General features: G+C 31.5%; 2 protein-coding genes and 1 pseudogene across 2 annotated transcripts; 2 read left to right on the top strand and 1 right to left on the bottom strand.

Moving 5' to 3' along the window:
• The first annotated feature begins 1,036 nt into the window (after nucleotides 1-1,036).
• On the top strand, nucleotides 1,037-6,979 carry LOC146535106 (uncharacterized; annotated as a pseudogene).
• Nucleotides 6,980-8,341: 1,362 nt separating this feature from the next.
• LOC146535105 (uncharacterized) lies at nucleotides 8,342-9,235 on the top strand. Its single transcript, XM_085191526.1, has 2 exons — nucleotides 8,342-8,585; nucleotides 8,731-9,235. The coding sequence occupies exons 1-2, from the start codon at nucleotides 8,568-8,570 to the stop codon at nucleotides 9,214-9,216; spliced, it is 504 nt and encodes a 167-aa protein (XP_085047652.1). The 5' UTR covers nucleotides 8,342-8,567; the 3' UTR covers nucleotides 9,217-9,235.
• A 536-nt stretch (nucleotides 9,236-9,771) lies between these two features.
• On the bottom strand, nucleotides 9,772-11,194 carry LOC146535104 (uncharacterized protein F54H12.2-like). Its single transcript, XM_085191132.1, has 2 exons — nucleotides 9,990-11,194; nucleotides 9,772-9,805 (listed from the first exon to the last, which is right to left on the bottom strand). Exons 1-2 carry the CDS (start codon nucleotides 11,192-11,194, stop codon nucleotides 9,772-9,774), a joined length of 1,239 nt encoding a protein of 412 aa, XP_085047258.1.
• Between the last annotated feature and the right edge of the window lie 1,979 nt (nucleotides 11,195-13,173).

The following is a 13,173-nucleotide window of genomic DNA, read 5'->3' as shown; positions in this document are numbered from 1 at the left end:
AGAAATAAATTACGAAGGCAGAAAGTGGAGAGCATAGTACTTTAAAATAAATAATTATTTTATTTATCACATATTGGACCTATGAAAGTAAAACAACGTTAAAATATAACAAAAAAATAATAATGTACTTTATGTCTCTAAGTGCGTAAGGAGAACGTATCCTTTTGAATTTTGTAGTTTTTATCTAGCTAGTAGTTGTAGGCCCGTTGTTATTTCGAATTCTTGAGATAAGATTTGCTATTGATCGAAAATATGTATATACACCATAGATTTAGTATTGGAGAGCATATTTCCATTTTATTTTGTAAAATGTGAAGTAATCGAGAATTTATTAACTTTTACATGAGGTTTTTATAGATAAATTTGAGTCTACGAGCAATTTCAAATATTTTCGTTTATCTATATATATAAAAGGACTTGTCCTCACTGACTGAGGTAAGACGAACGCACAGCCGTAACCGCTCATGGTAGAAACATGAAATTTGGACAGATGTTTACTTTCATAATCTGGACATCCACTAAGAAGGGGTTTTAAAAAATTATAACCCTAAAGGGGTGAAATAGGGGTGGAAAGTTTGTATGGAAAAAAAATTAAATCGGCACCGATTTTTATAAAATTTGAAATTTAGATTTTTAAAAGTATTTAATTGAATACGTGTTTCATCGTTTTCTAGAATTCTTCCCCTAAAGGTGCAAATAAGGGGTTGAAAGTTTGTATGGAAAACTCTTCAAATCGCCACCGATTTTTATAAAATTTGAAATTTCAACTCTTAAAAATATTTCATTGAACACATGTTTCATGGTTTATTAGAATTCACCCCTAAATAAGCTAGCGAAGCTGCGCGCGTCCGCTAGTAATATATAATTATATAAATTTTATACATTTTCGCTTGTGTGACTGTAAACGTGATGGTTGTGAGTTCGATTCTTACTCACTTTCACTCATTTTTTTATTTTCCGCCGTTTTGTTCAATTTTTCGAAGATTGGGCGGTGCGTCGCCAACGACGACCAACCTTAGCTAAGTTTTTTCTGGAAATGGGTAAATACTAAAAACATATATAATTTTAGATATTTCTGAAAGAATAATAACAAGTGATTAAAATTCATAATTTTATTTCCATAATTGCGTTTCACGGTCATTTGAACAATATTTAATGAATCAATAATGTTTGGTTATACAATTATTCGTATTTCAATTTTTATTGTTCTGTGTTGTGAGTAAGAATAACATAATTGTATGTTTGTATATCTATATTTAAACAACCATTTCTCTAGACTCATCCCTCTCATATATATTCCATTCTATGAGTTCCCTCTAGGAACTTAAAATAGAGTTTTTGTTTCACCAGAAAAGGTAAATGAAATTAATATGTAACCTAAAAATTTAAATATAGCTTTTTCCGAATTCCCCCATTGATTTAAAGATAGATAGATATATAAAGATAATTGCAAGTATTTAGTAATAATAATGCAATGATGTATCATTTTGTCGTGGTTTTCAGTTTACAAAGTATCGCTACAACCGCAAGTATGCGATTCTTCAATACATTCAAATTTACAAGAAGGTAATTTGGGTGATATAAGCACATTTCCTTGGCTAGGTGTTCTACGAGTTCACATTCGTAAGTTATTTTTGTATTTTAATAAACAAATATTTTATATGTAAAGTTATTTTTTTTTTAAATAATTATAATTTTTACTGTGTTAATAAAATTTGACTAAAAATAAAATTTTAAAACTTATTGGTAGATGAAGGTGATAAATTTGAAATTGCTATCACCGGCCTGGTGTTGGTCAAGCGAAAGTACGGAATTGTCAATGCAGATGACGTAGCCAAAGTAAATCCTACAAAAATCAAGTAACATTTCTTTTTTTTAATCTATCTATATATATAAAATCGAAAGGTCACTCACTCATCACGAAATCTCAGAAACGACATGTGCTTGGAATGTCAAATTTTGCATAGAAGTTACTTATAGGACGTAGGTGCTCGCTAAGACGGGAATTTGCAATATTCGACTACTAAGGGGATGAAATAGGGGTTGAAAGTTTGTATGGAATTTTTTTTAAATCGCCATCGATTTTTATAAGATTTCAAATTTAAACTCTTAAAATTATTTCATTGAACACGTGTTTCATGCTATATTAGGATTCACCCCTAAAAGTGCAAATAAGCGGGCGAAGCTGCGCGCGTCCGCTAGTATTATATATAGAGGCAAAGAGTCTGACTGTAAACGTGACGGTTGAGATAATAGAACATAGCACAGTGTTAATATCCGCCACTCGAAAATTAGATGGTCTATGGAAAGGGTTGTCTTAAAATTAACATATTTTTAACCCTACCTGCCCTGCTTTGTGCGGAATACAGCGTAAAGCTTAAAAAAAATTTTTAACTTATGCAAGATAGGCAGAAAGACCCAGAGCTACCTGAATTAAATAAATGTACCGATGAAACAAAAATATTTCCCAGTAAAATTATTCAGTTTGTTCCGCCATTTACACACAATGTCTCGAAAATTGAATGGTGGGTGACAAACGGAGTGTCTTATCTATAGATATTCTTTCTGCCTAATCTGCTATGCGGGAAAAGCATAACAGGTACTTGTTTTTTAGACGAGAAGGAAAAGCGATGTTTATTTTGAATGACAACGCGACATGGTTCAGTAACATACAAGAATACAGCTTGCACCCAGAATATGAATATGCCACCTACAACACTATCGCTCTAGTCGAACTTGACTATGAAAATAATGGTAAGAATTTAGTTTGCTTATATTTTTTTATCAAATTCTACTTATTTATCTACATTTTGTCATTATTCGATAAAAATCGTACTTTTAACTGTAATTTATACTCTATGAGCCTGTAAATAAGAAGATATTTGAAATTAAATCATTTATAGGAACGGGTTAAAGAGACAATGCAGATCCAAGGTGCATGCACGATTTGCCACCAAAACATAACTGCATGTTTTTTCATCATCGTCATCATCATAATCAACAGCCTTTTGACGCGGCCTATGTCCAGTAGTAGGCGAGGATTAGGAGACTTAAATAATATTTTTTTCTTCACTTTCCAGATCAACTTGTACCAATATGTTGGCCTGGATATAATTATAACACTTCAAATCAGCTATATGTCTTAGGATTTACTGACGGTATAATAGAATTACTCTAACATGTATCCGGGTAAAAAAATGTATTGAAATTGCTTATTTATTGCTTTATTTCTTAGATTTAGTCTATGGGCCAAAAAATTATTTAATCGTTCCAGTCCTAATCAACAAGTCAAATTTCAACTTTCTAAGTCCAGTAGTTAAAAATCTAAAATATAATATTATTTATTTAGTTCAGTTTTTCACATCAAAATTAAGTTAAGATAGTAAAGTAACAAGAATTGTAAAACTTTTTTATAAAATTTGAGTACCAAAAGAGTTTTACAAAAAAACCCTATTTAAAATAAACAATGTAAGGTGTATTTTTCTCAGAAAATAGATTTTTGGAGAAAATCATGTATAAAATTGAATATATTAACTTGGATTTATGTGATGAATTTTACAATCGTGTTGGAGTAAGTCGTTAAATATATTTTATTAGCTATATTTTATTTTTGTTTTTGCTTCATGCTGTACCCTGCATATAGGGTACGCAAAGGAAGTTGCCTACTCTGCTACATGCGGGGTACAGCGGAAATCTATTAAAAAGATTCACAGAATATAGCATAAGATAACATTATTTTTTGAAACTAGCTAACCGCTAATAAAATTTCGTCCTTTGCCAATATCTCATTGCATATTTAAACACTGATATTTTAATAGATAACAGAATATATGATTACAGTATAAAAGTGATTTGTACAAGCCTTTACATTATCATTGCGGCTTTACTGAAAACAATAAGAAGAACTGTGCTTGGGACAACGGGATGGTTCTCGCTTCTAATTCCACAGGACCATGGATCTTAGTTAGTATTAACATATATAGATATATTTGAAAGAGGCTAATAAATATGAGTATAATAATGAAAAGCGCGGCGTTCAGTTCCACCATTCTCAAAAATTCGACGGAAAATAGGGAACAGAGTGTCTTAACACTAGGTTTCCTTTGAACTGATAGTGGATAACGGAATGCTTTGACACTAAATTCCCTTTATCGACCTGGCTATATGCGGAATAAATCATTAAGATTAAGATTTTAATTAGAACAGATTAATCGATATAATAATATGGAATAATTGTTACAGGTAGGCTTCGGTATAAAAGGTCCAGGGTGTGTAGCGCCAAGCCGCTTCATAGATATGTCGCCTTATATACACTGGATTGAATCTTCTACAGATCAAGTACAATAATAATTAAAAATATGTATATATTATTTTATTTTATTATACGAAACCAAATAATATTTTATTTTAAAAACATCATAGCGCACTCCCGACTGTAAACGTTTGTTGTGAGTTCGATTTCCACGTAGTGTCTTGAATATTGGATGAAAAGTGGAGAACGCAGTGTCTCAAGACTACGTTCCCTGTTCCAAACAAAAAGTAAAAATGAAAGTGCAAGAGGTCGCTTAGTGTAACCTATATAAGGGAACTAACGTGTACGCAATTTACAATAACATTTAACGATAATTACTTTAACAGTTATAGTTTTCTATGACTATTGTAGTTTTGATTACTTAACTTAGATTTATATAGTAAAAATTAATGTACTGTGATACGTAAAGCCCTTTACCCTTTTCCAGTTATTACTTAGTAACATTGTAATTACTAGCGATTATAGCTTTTCTTCGTTTATGTTAAACAATTTACTTCAAGGATCGTTGATTTGATTTTAGTTGGGGTAAAGGTAGCGTTTTCCCGCATACTTATAGCAGGGTAGGTATTTTTTTGCCTCGTTACCAAAGAAAGTCTTGAATATTTCACTTTTCTCGAGTTGGAAAGGAACCCACAACCTGTCGCGTACAGTCAGAGCCAGTCGCTTTTGCCACTGCGAGACGACGGGCAGTCAAAATAAAATATGAAAAAAGAGACTTAAGAGTGTAAAATATAATGCTATTATAATATATACAGGTTAAAATAGCAAAACTCTCATATAAAAGCATTTTAATAAACATTGTTTTACAAGTTGACACTATTACAGAGGAATCCCGAAGTAAGTTATTACCCTCAGGCGACGTATGAAGACGTATTTAAATATGCCAATTCTCGTTAATGTTAGTGCATTCGATCAACTTCGTGTGCTCACTTTATATAGCCCGAGGTGTTGTAATTGAATTAAATTTATGTACTATTGATAGCATATGCATGTAAATTTATTTTCTAAACTATAAATATTTCAACTATATTAGTTTTTTAGATGATAAAAGTTTTAAATGCAATCTTTTTGTGGAGACGAAGATATTTTTGGAAGTCTACTGTATTTAAGGAGTGAGGGTACCGAACAATTAATTGTATGAGTTAATTATGTTTCTACTTTTCACTTTGACTAAATAAAATGGCTTTAGTAGAACTTTTATTTAGTAGTAATATACGTAAGTTCAGCTTTAGGCTATTAGTAGAATCTGATTTTATTCTTTTGCAGCTTGACGCTTGAGATTGCTTGTTGAGTGGCGGATCTGATGAACTGAATGAACTCATCGTGATGTTTTGTCATATTATTAGAACGGGGATATGAAAATAAAATAAATAACCTGAACCTGAGAACCTAAGTTTAGGACACTCCATTCCCATTAAGATACTTCCGTTTTTCACTTCTATTCCTCTTTACGAAAATTTAAAAAAAAAAATGATTTGGTCAATCGATTTTAAAATGTATCACTTACTTAGTTTGTGTTTTCTCATGAATTTGAAATCATTGTGTGCATTTAGAGCTCGTTTGTGGATTATGTCACGATAGTAAAAAAAACTATAATCCCAAATTATTTCTTCTATATATCGTATCAAATACATTGACCATAACTAAAAATTAATTGCAGCTACAATATAAAACAGGTACAGGATTTACCTTTTATTTTCAACAACAATGTTAATTATATTACGCTATATTACTATAGTCATAAATTTCACAACGCGTAAGACGGTGCGGTGGTGACAATTTAGAAATTAATATGTGAATACACTTTGAAGATATCTTTAGTACTAAAATAACCTTTAGTTAAGTAATGACATGGTTAACTTGAGAACTTTACTCGGTGGTGTGTTATTAAGTTTTTTTTTAATAAGTAGAAAAGATGTACATTTTTAGTAATTGTTTCATCATTGACAATAAGATTAAGTTGAACTTTTGTTATTTTCAAATTATATTGTAAGTGAAAAAAATATAGTCTATTTAGAACGTAAATATCACCAATGCAAATATCTCTTCACAGGAAAAAAGAGCAATTCTTATATTGAACAGGATTATTTCTTTTAGATTCACACTGTATCCCGCATAAATTGCTCTTAGTCTTCTTACAAAAATGAAAATAATTTCTTCCCTCGAGTGTTAGACAAATCCTCGGCCTAATTAGACGAGAGGCGTGGCAGAACTACGCCACCCAACGCGCAATGTCTTAAAAATGGACAGAGAATAGACAAGCCCCTGTCTTAATGGCTTGGAATATAAAAATAAAGTAATTAGTATACATAAACAGAGCACGCAAAACGTAATTTACAGAAGCGGGTTTCCTTTGCCGATAATTAGTTAGTAGAATAAGATCGCAAAAACCGAGCGGAGACAATTGAAGATAAATCACACTTGCAATCATTTACATAAATTGTTTTTGGATTGTACCCGTCGCAGAAAAATAAATGAATCGTTATTTTGTTTATTATTTATGGTAACATTCCTTCTTTTATATCCTGTTTAATACATTTTGATCATTTTTCAGGAATAGCAAGAGAACCTAGTGTTAGGTTCTCTAGGCGACAATATGATATATATATCCTCCTCAAAGCTGCAATTAGAGCATCGCAGTTACAGTTAGACCATGCTTCACGATAGCCTCACATATTATGTGATGTGAGTCACGTTAGGTCAAACTCGTACATTTCAAAACGTTTGAAATTAAATTACAATTTAATGTAAAAAAAATTAAATAATAATATTAAAAATGATTTCCTCTTCCAACGGTACATTTGGATCTCCTCCAGCGGTAGACGTACGTGGGAGCAAATTACTTTGGGTGTCATCAGCAAACCTGCTTTTGACGAGAGCCGCTACCGTTTTTTATAAATAATACTAAATATGTACAACATGTTTTTTTTCTATATTATTATAATATGCTAGCGACCCACACGTGGCTTTGTTCGTTTAAACTTATTATAACCATATTATAAAAAAAACATAACTTAAAACCTATGTGCTATTCACATGTTTAAGTGTATTTATGACGGAAAAGTTTCATATAAATCAGTTTAGTAGTTTTTCGCTTAACAAACAATCTAACAAACGTTCCTCACAAATATATAATATTAGTAGAGATTCCTTTTGGTCATAATGAGAAGTATGTAATGCGATGTTGCAACTGCACAAAGAATTACAAGTGGTTCCGAAAAACCATTGACTCTTTTTGGCATTGTATTAGCAATGTCTCATTACTTTACCTATACAGCGAAGCGTAATATTTTTTCAGAAATACTGGTGTGTATTGCAATCAAGTTTAAGTTTAAACGGAGTAAACTTTTTTATTTTATATTTTGTTTTTTTTTTTTAGTTTTACGCATATAAAAGTATTTGCGGAGGGAATCTAGAGTTAAGACATTGCGTTTCTTAATGCACTACCCAAGACTAAGATTGTCTTGTTACCAGAGCTAGAGAATGAAAATAATTGATTCTCCCAAGTGGAAATCGAATCCACGACCGTCGCGTTCTCAGTCAGACGCTGTCACAACGGCCACAAATATATGGACTAAAGAATTACAATCTAATAATAACGTTAAAATATTTACTTCAACGAAAGAAAGTGTGTAACGAAATACTCGTCGCAACATTCGCAATTCGGCATACAAAATTTGAAATAACCTTAACGAATTAAATTGATGAACGATTTGGCAGATTGGAATTCCCAAAAACTCTCTTATTGCGTGATTAAGTTGAAGTCCTTATAGAATTAGCGGTCTGAAAAGTATAGGGTTCCTTTAATTGCCTTTTTAGAGAGACTTGAGTTTTGAAATTATAGTTGGTTGAATGATCTCCGTTTTTGCTAGTTCATCAACAAGACAAACCACGGCGTTGAGTTCCGCTAAATTCTGTCTCGTAAGTTTTCGTTAGATTTCGCAAGCGTAAAGTTGTATTTTTATCAAAATATAAATCTGTTTATGTATTTTTTTGTGTATTTTTGTTTATGTATTTTTTAGTTGTTATTGTAGAATTTTAGACATGCTCAAACTTGTAACATTTACTCATAAGTGATAAGCATACAGTTTGAATATTATCGTTATCACTTCCGGTATTTTAATAGGTTTGTTCCGCTACATTGTGCAAGTTAGTATAAAACGACTGTGTATCTTTTTTGGATTCATCACTAAGTTGTTCAGTGTCTTCTTGTTAAGAACTATTGTGCGAGTGTTGTCTAGTAAGTGCTAACCACATGGAAACCATTATGGATGTGAGTATTACTTTTTATTCATGTTATTTTGTATTTTACTATGATTTTTTACAACTTATGTTTTTTACCACTCTCTAACGTTTTTTAGATAGCATAGAAATTTATTTTATTTTATACTTATTTTCGTTTGTATTCATTGTTGTAGCTTACGTGCTGCGTGGGTGGGAATAAGACAGAATATGAAGAAAACACATATAAACAGTATTACTTCTCAACATCTGACGATGAACGTACCTCACCATACCCTATCAAGAAACGAGAGAGATCAAAGAGCAGTGACTCTCTAAACGAGTTCTTTCAAGAACCTCCTCCGAAGATAAAAAAGACAAAACTACGTTCTTCATCGGTGGGGCGAGCGACGAACGATGGTACCTCATATATTACTACCAACGAAGATGATGGATCCAATGCAACACATCTCATAAAAATTGAGATATTTGAACTGAAAAAACTGGTTGATGTACCACCGGAGGAGCACTGGAAACATGCAGATGTGAGGGTCAAATATTATAACAAGAAAAATAACAAAAATAACCACCACCAGCTTACACGAAAGTTGGTACATAGTATCACCAAAGAAATTTCTAGTGCACCAAACCTAAAAAAATATCACTTTAAACAAAAAGACTAAATAAATTATTTTACTAAAATTTTACTTTGTTTTATTTTCATCTGAAAGGCATTTTAATAAAACCAAATAATATTTTTTACATTAGCATTTATTATTTCACTCATACATATTTTTTTACATAATGTTATTCTTGTTTAAAATAATATAAAAGATTGAAACATATCGTTTAACAGAAGATCATTATTATTTGTATCTTGATTAAACATTGCAACAAAGTTAGTGAGAGACATACCTCTACGCTTAAGATATATATATACAAGACAGTATTCGCCACAAAAAGAAGAAAAAACATTTTGAATTATCTTATTGCTATATGTCCATCTACTTGTATTTCGTTTTAAAAATGATAAATGATAACTATTTGGTTTTCGACCAAAAGTATCGAAATATTCCCCAATTCCATTTGTACCTATGTAAATTGCTATCCAATGTGAGCCTGGTTTTGTATCAGGATCTAAATTACTGATCAAATAAACAGGAGTTGACATATGAACCGGCAATCGATTAGCAGCAAAAACATTTGATGTTAAGGTGGGATGTATTGTTTTTAAATATTTACTTATCTCTAAAGTATTCATGATATTTACGTCTATAGCACACAAAAGTTATCAAATATATAGAATATATCACATGGAGAATGTTATTTTATAAGGCCTACAGTCTATTAACTACTAAAATCTACACTTACGTTTCTGTTCTTGTCTATTTCAATTAAATTATCAAACTCAGCATAAACAATACAATTTATTGTTTGAGTGAGAGCATTTTCAAACCTTACTTCTAACCTAACACTCCCGTGTTTGATTAAATTCCAATGCGAAGAGGTGTTTGCAGCTAAATCAGGAGTTAGATCAAAGGCCATCAGACAATATCCTTTTGGATATCTATCTCTGTTGATACCATTACCTTCATTCAAGAAGTGAATACCAGTTCCCGTAAATAGTGTATGATACATAAGAGTATGAACTCCATTACTAAACGTTGGTTGTAAAGTTTTTGATGGTATTTGCATACCATCGATATATAAACTAAACGTATTAATACCGAAGTTATCAAAATCGTATGGGTTTTTAGTATAACTACCGTTAAAAGCTGTGTTATTAACAAATCCAATAATACACCGTTTAGGTATTTGTCCAAGGAAAACATTGTCAAGTGTTTTACCCTGAACACCAGATGGAATTGTTAAGACTTTTACTTCAGCTCTTGTGATTGGATATTTTGCAGTTGTAGATGCTAAAACTTTTTGATGAGCAAGCAGTACACTCGGATTTATTCGAGCTTTACGAATCATAAGAGTAGCATCAGTGATTGATACTTTTACTTTTATATCATTTGTTGAAGCCATGAGGTTAAAAGAATCTCTTGATCTAACTAGTTTTATACACATTTCAACACCATTTATCAGAAACTTTTCTTGATTAAAAATATCTCCATGCAAATGTCCAATCATTTCCACTTCTTTACTTTTCTTTACATATTTTTGTCTTTCTGTGAATCCTTTATTTGTTTCATCAGTATTGTTCATTTTCCCAGCAGTATCTTCATACCACAATCCGCATGTAAGATGTGATTGTTTCGCATGTGGAGCATAATTTAATAGAGTTTCTATGTAAGCACGATATCCATATGTATTATTTGGTGGAGACATAAGTTTTTGATTTAAATAGACATCTAATTGACTAAAAAGAGAGTGAAGCCAATAATTGACTGGAGCTACAACAGTTGTATCCTCAAGAGGTGTTAAATCTTGATTTACTATTTTTGCTTTGACATGAATTAATGTATGTGACAAATCAATGTAATCATCACCAGATCCAGGAATTTGAAATTCTAATGGCCCATCGTCGCTGAGTGATGAAATTGGTTTGTAGTGAATCCATTGTCCATTTTCTATGCTTGTTTGAGTAGATGGTAAAGCGAATAAGTCCAGTTCGGATTTGGCACATTCACAAGAATGATTATGTAAAAACGACATTATTTTTAATTTGTTGAAAATATATCGTCGTTGTTGTAATTTAATTTATAATTTCTTTTAGCTCTTTTCAATGTTCTCCCTTTTAGATTCTCCGACTGAATGAGACTTTGTAGGCGACGTCTCTTGGTTTTGTTACCTGATCCTGTCATCACTCGATCTATTTTATCATCAGCTTTTCTTTTTAAATTTGAAGTAGCTTTCCTAAAACGTTCTTGCATCGATTCATTTAATGGTTTTGCCTGTATCATGTCTGATAAAAGTCCTACACCAGCATTCAATGCCTCTTTTCCAATCACTCTTGCTCCATTCGACAATAGAGGTAGAACTGATCTAAACAACCCACCCAAAAAACTTCCAATACCATGACCACGCTGATGTGCCGCACCCTTATAGATAACTCCAGTAACTTAACACAGCTCGTTCCAAATTCAAATGGTATATTTTCTCCGGTGTTAGACCTTATATCTATTTCAATTGTATCAAACTCTCTACGCATTACTGGGATATAGTGTGGGGGCGAAAAAACGTGCATTTTGTTAGATCCATATGCATATTTAACTGGATCCAAGGAAATAATCCGTAACAATGAACACATTACATCTCCCACTATTTGAGGTTCTACGATATCACAGTAAATTAATAGTTGTGATGGTAAACCTAAGTAAAGGTTAGCTGGAAATTTACCTGTAGTTTTAGTTCTTACATCAGTATTTGGATCAAAACCAAGCTGAAGACTCAACTTTGAAGAAAACTTTAGAGAAATGAGGTCATCGATATTTCCAGTTAAAGTGATGTATTTTGAAATTTTATCGTAGCGTAGTTTAAATGATTCTCTAGAATTCAGTGCTGATAGAACATCCTCTATATTTTCATAACTAGATGCTGGGATATGATCTTTATAAGTAACAATCTGTGGTTTAGCTTCATTGGGAACCTGCTGCTCTCTTTTACTTATGTACATTATATTTTGTTTACTTTGGACAGTGAACATAGTACATGGATACTGAAATTCTACAATTCCTACCGACCATTCTCCTTCTAGTTTGATAGATTTTGGAAGTTTTGTTGAAAAGTGTGTCGTCTTATTATCAGGAAAGTATAAAACTGAGCTGTTACTAAGTAGTGTTAAATAAAAATCTTCGTTATTCATGACTCTAAGCTCGATGCTAATATCCAACTGTTAAATTTATTCGGATAACCTTTCCACTTCACGAACAACTCCTTTCTGAGACCTGAATACCGAGTACGAATAATTTTATCTATTTTGTGTTTTGTAGTGGGATCATATGTTACTTTTTGTAACTCTTTTTCATAGAATGTTCCTATTATAGGTTCATCTTTTAAATCTTTTAAAGTATACACTAACCACGGCGATCTCTCTATGACTGATGTAATTATAAATATTTCATCACTCCAATTTGTTTCATATCCTTTTTGAAATATGTGTTTATATTTTGTTATTCTAACATGATCACCAATTTGAAATTTACAAATGGTTTTATGCTGACTATTTGTGTTACCATACAAATTACGCCAAACTGTCATTATATTATTATGATTAACATCACAAGGACGCATCTTAATACTTCGATGAATGCTATGGTTATATGAATAAAGCAAATCTTGTAAAATGTCAACATATCGATAAGTATTTTTATGTGTAAAATATCGCCACATTTTCATTTTCAATGTTCTCTGAAATCTCTCAACAATACTGGCTTTGATATCAGGATTGTTCGTCGTATAGTAATTAATATTTCGCGTTTTTAAAAATTGCTGTACATCTTTTGACATAAATTCAGTACCTTTATCAGATTGTAAGTGTTTGGGAATAGTGTTAGCTTCTAAAAATATACTTGAAAAACATTTTTTTATAGATTCAGAGTTCTTTTTTTGCAAAGGTCTAGCAAATGCGTATTTACTAAAAACATCGATAACACATAAAATATATTTATTTTATTTCACATAAAATATATTTA

This window comes from Heliconius melpomene, chromosome 10 (genome assembly GCF_056956725.1).
Source record: "Heliconius melpomene rosina isolate 202511_hmr_F chromosome 10, ASM5695672v1, whole genome shotgun sequence".
Classification (NCBI taxonomy): domain Eukaryota; kingdom Metazoa; phylum Arthropoda; class Insecta; order Lepidoptera; family Nymphalidae; genus Heliconius; species Heliconius melpomene.
This window is presented reverse-complemented; position numbering and strand designations above follow the sequence as displayed.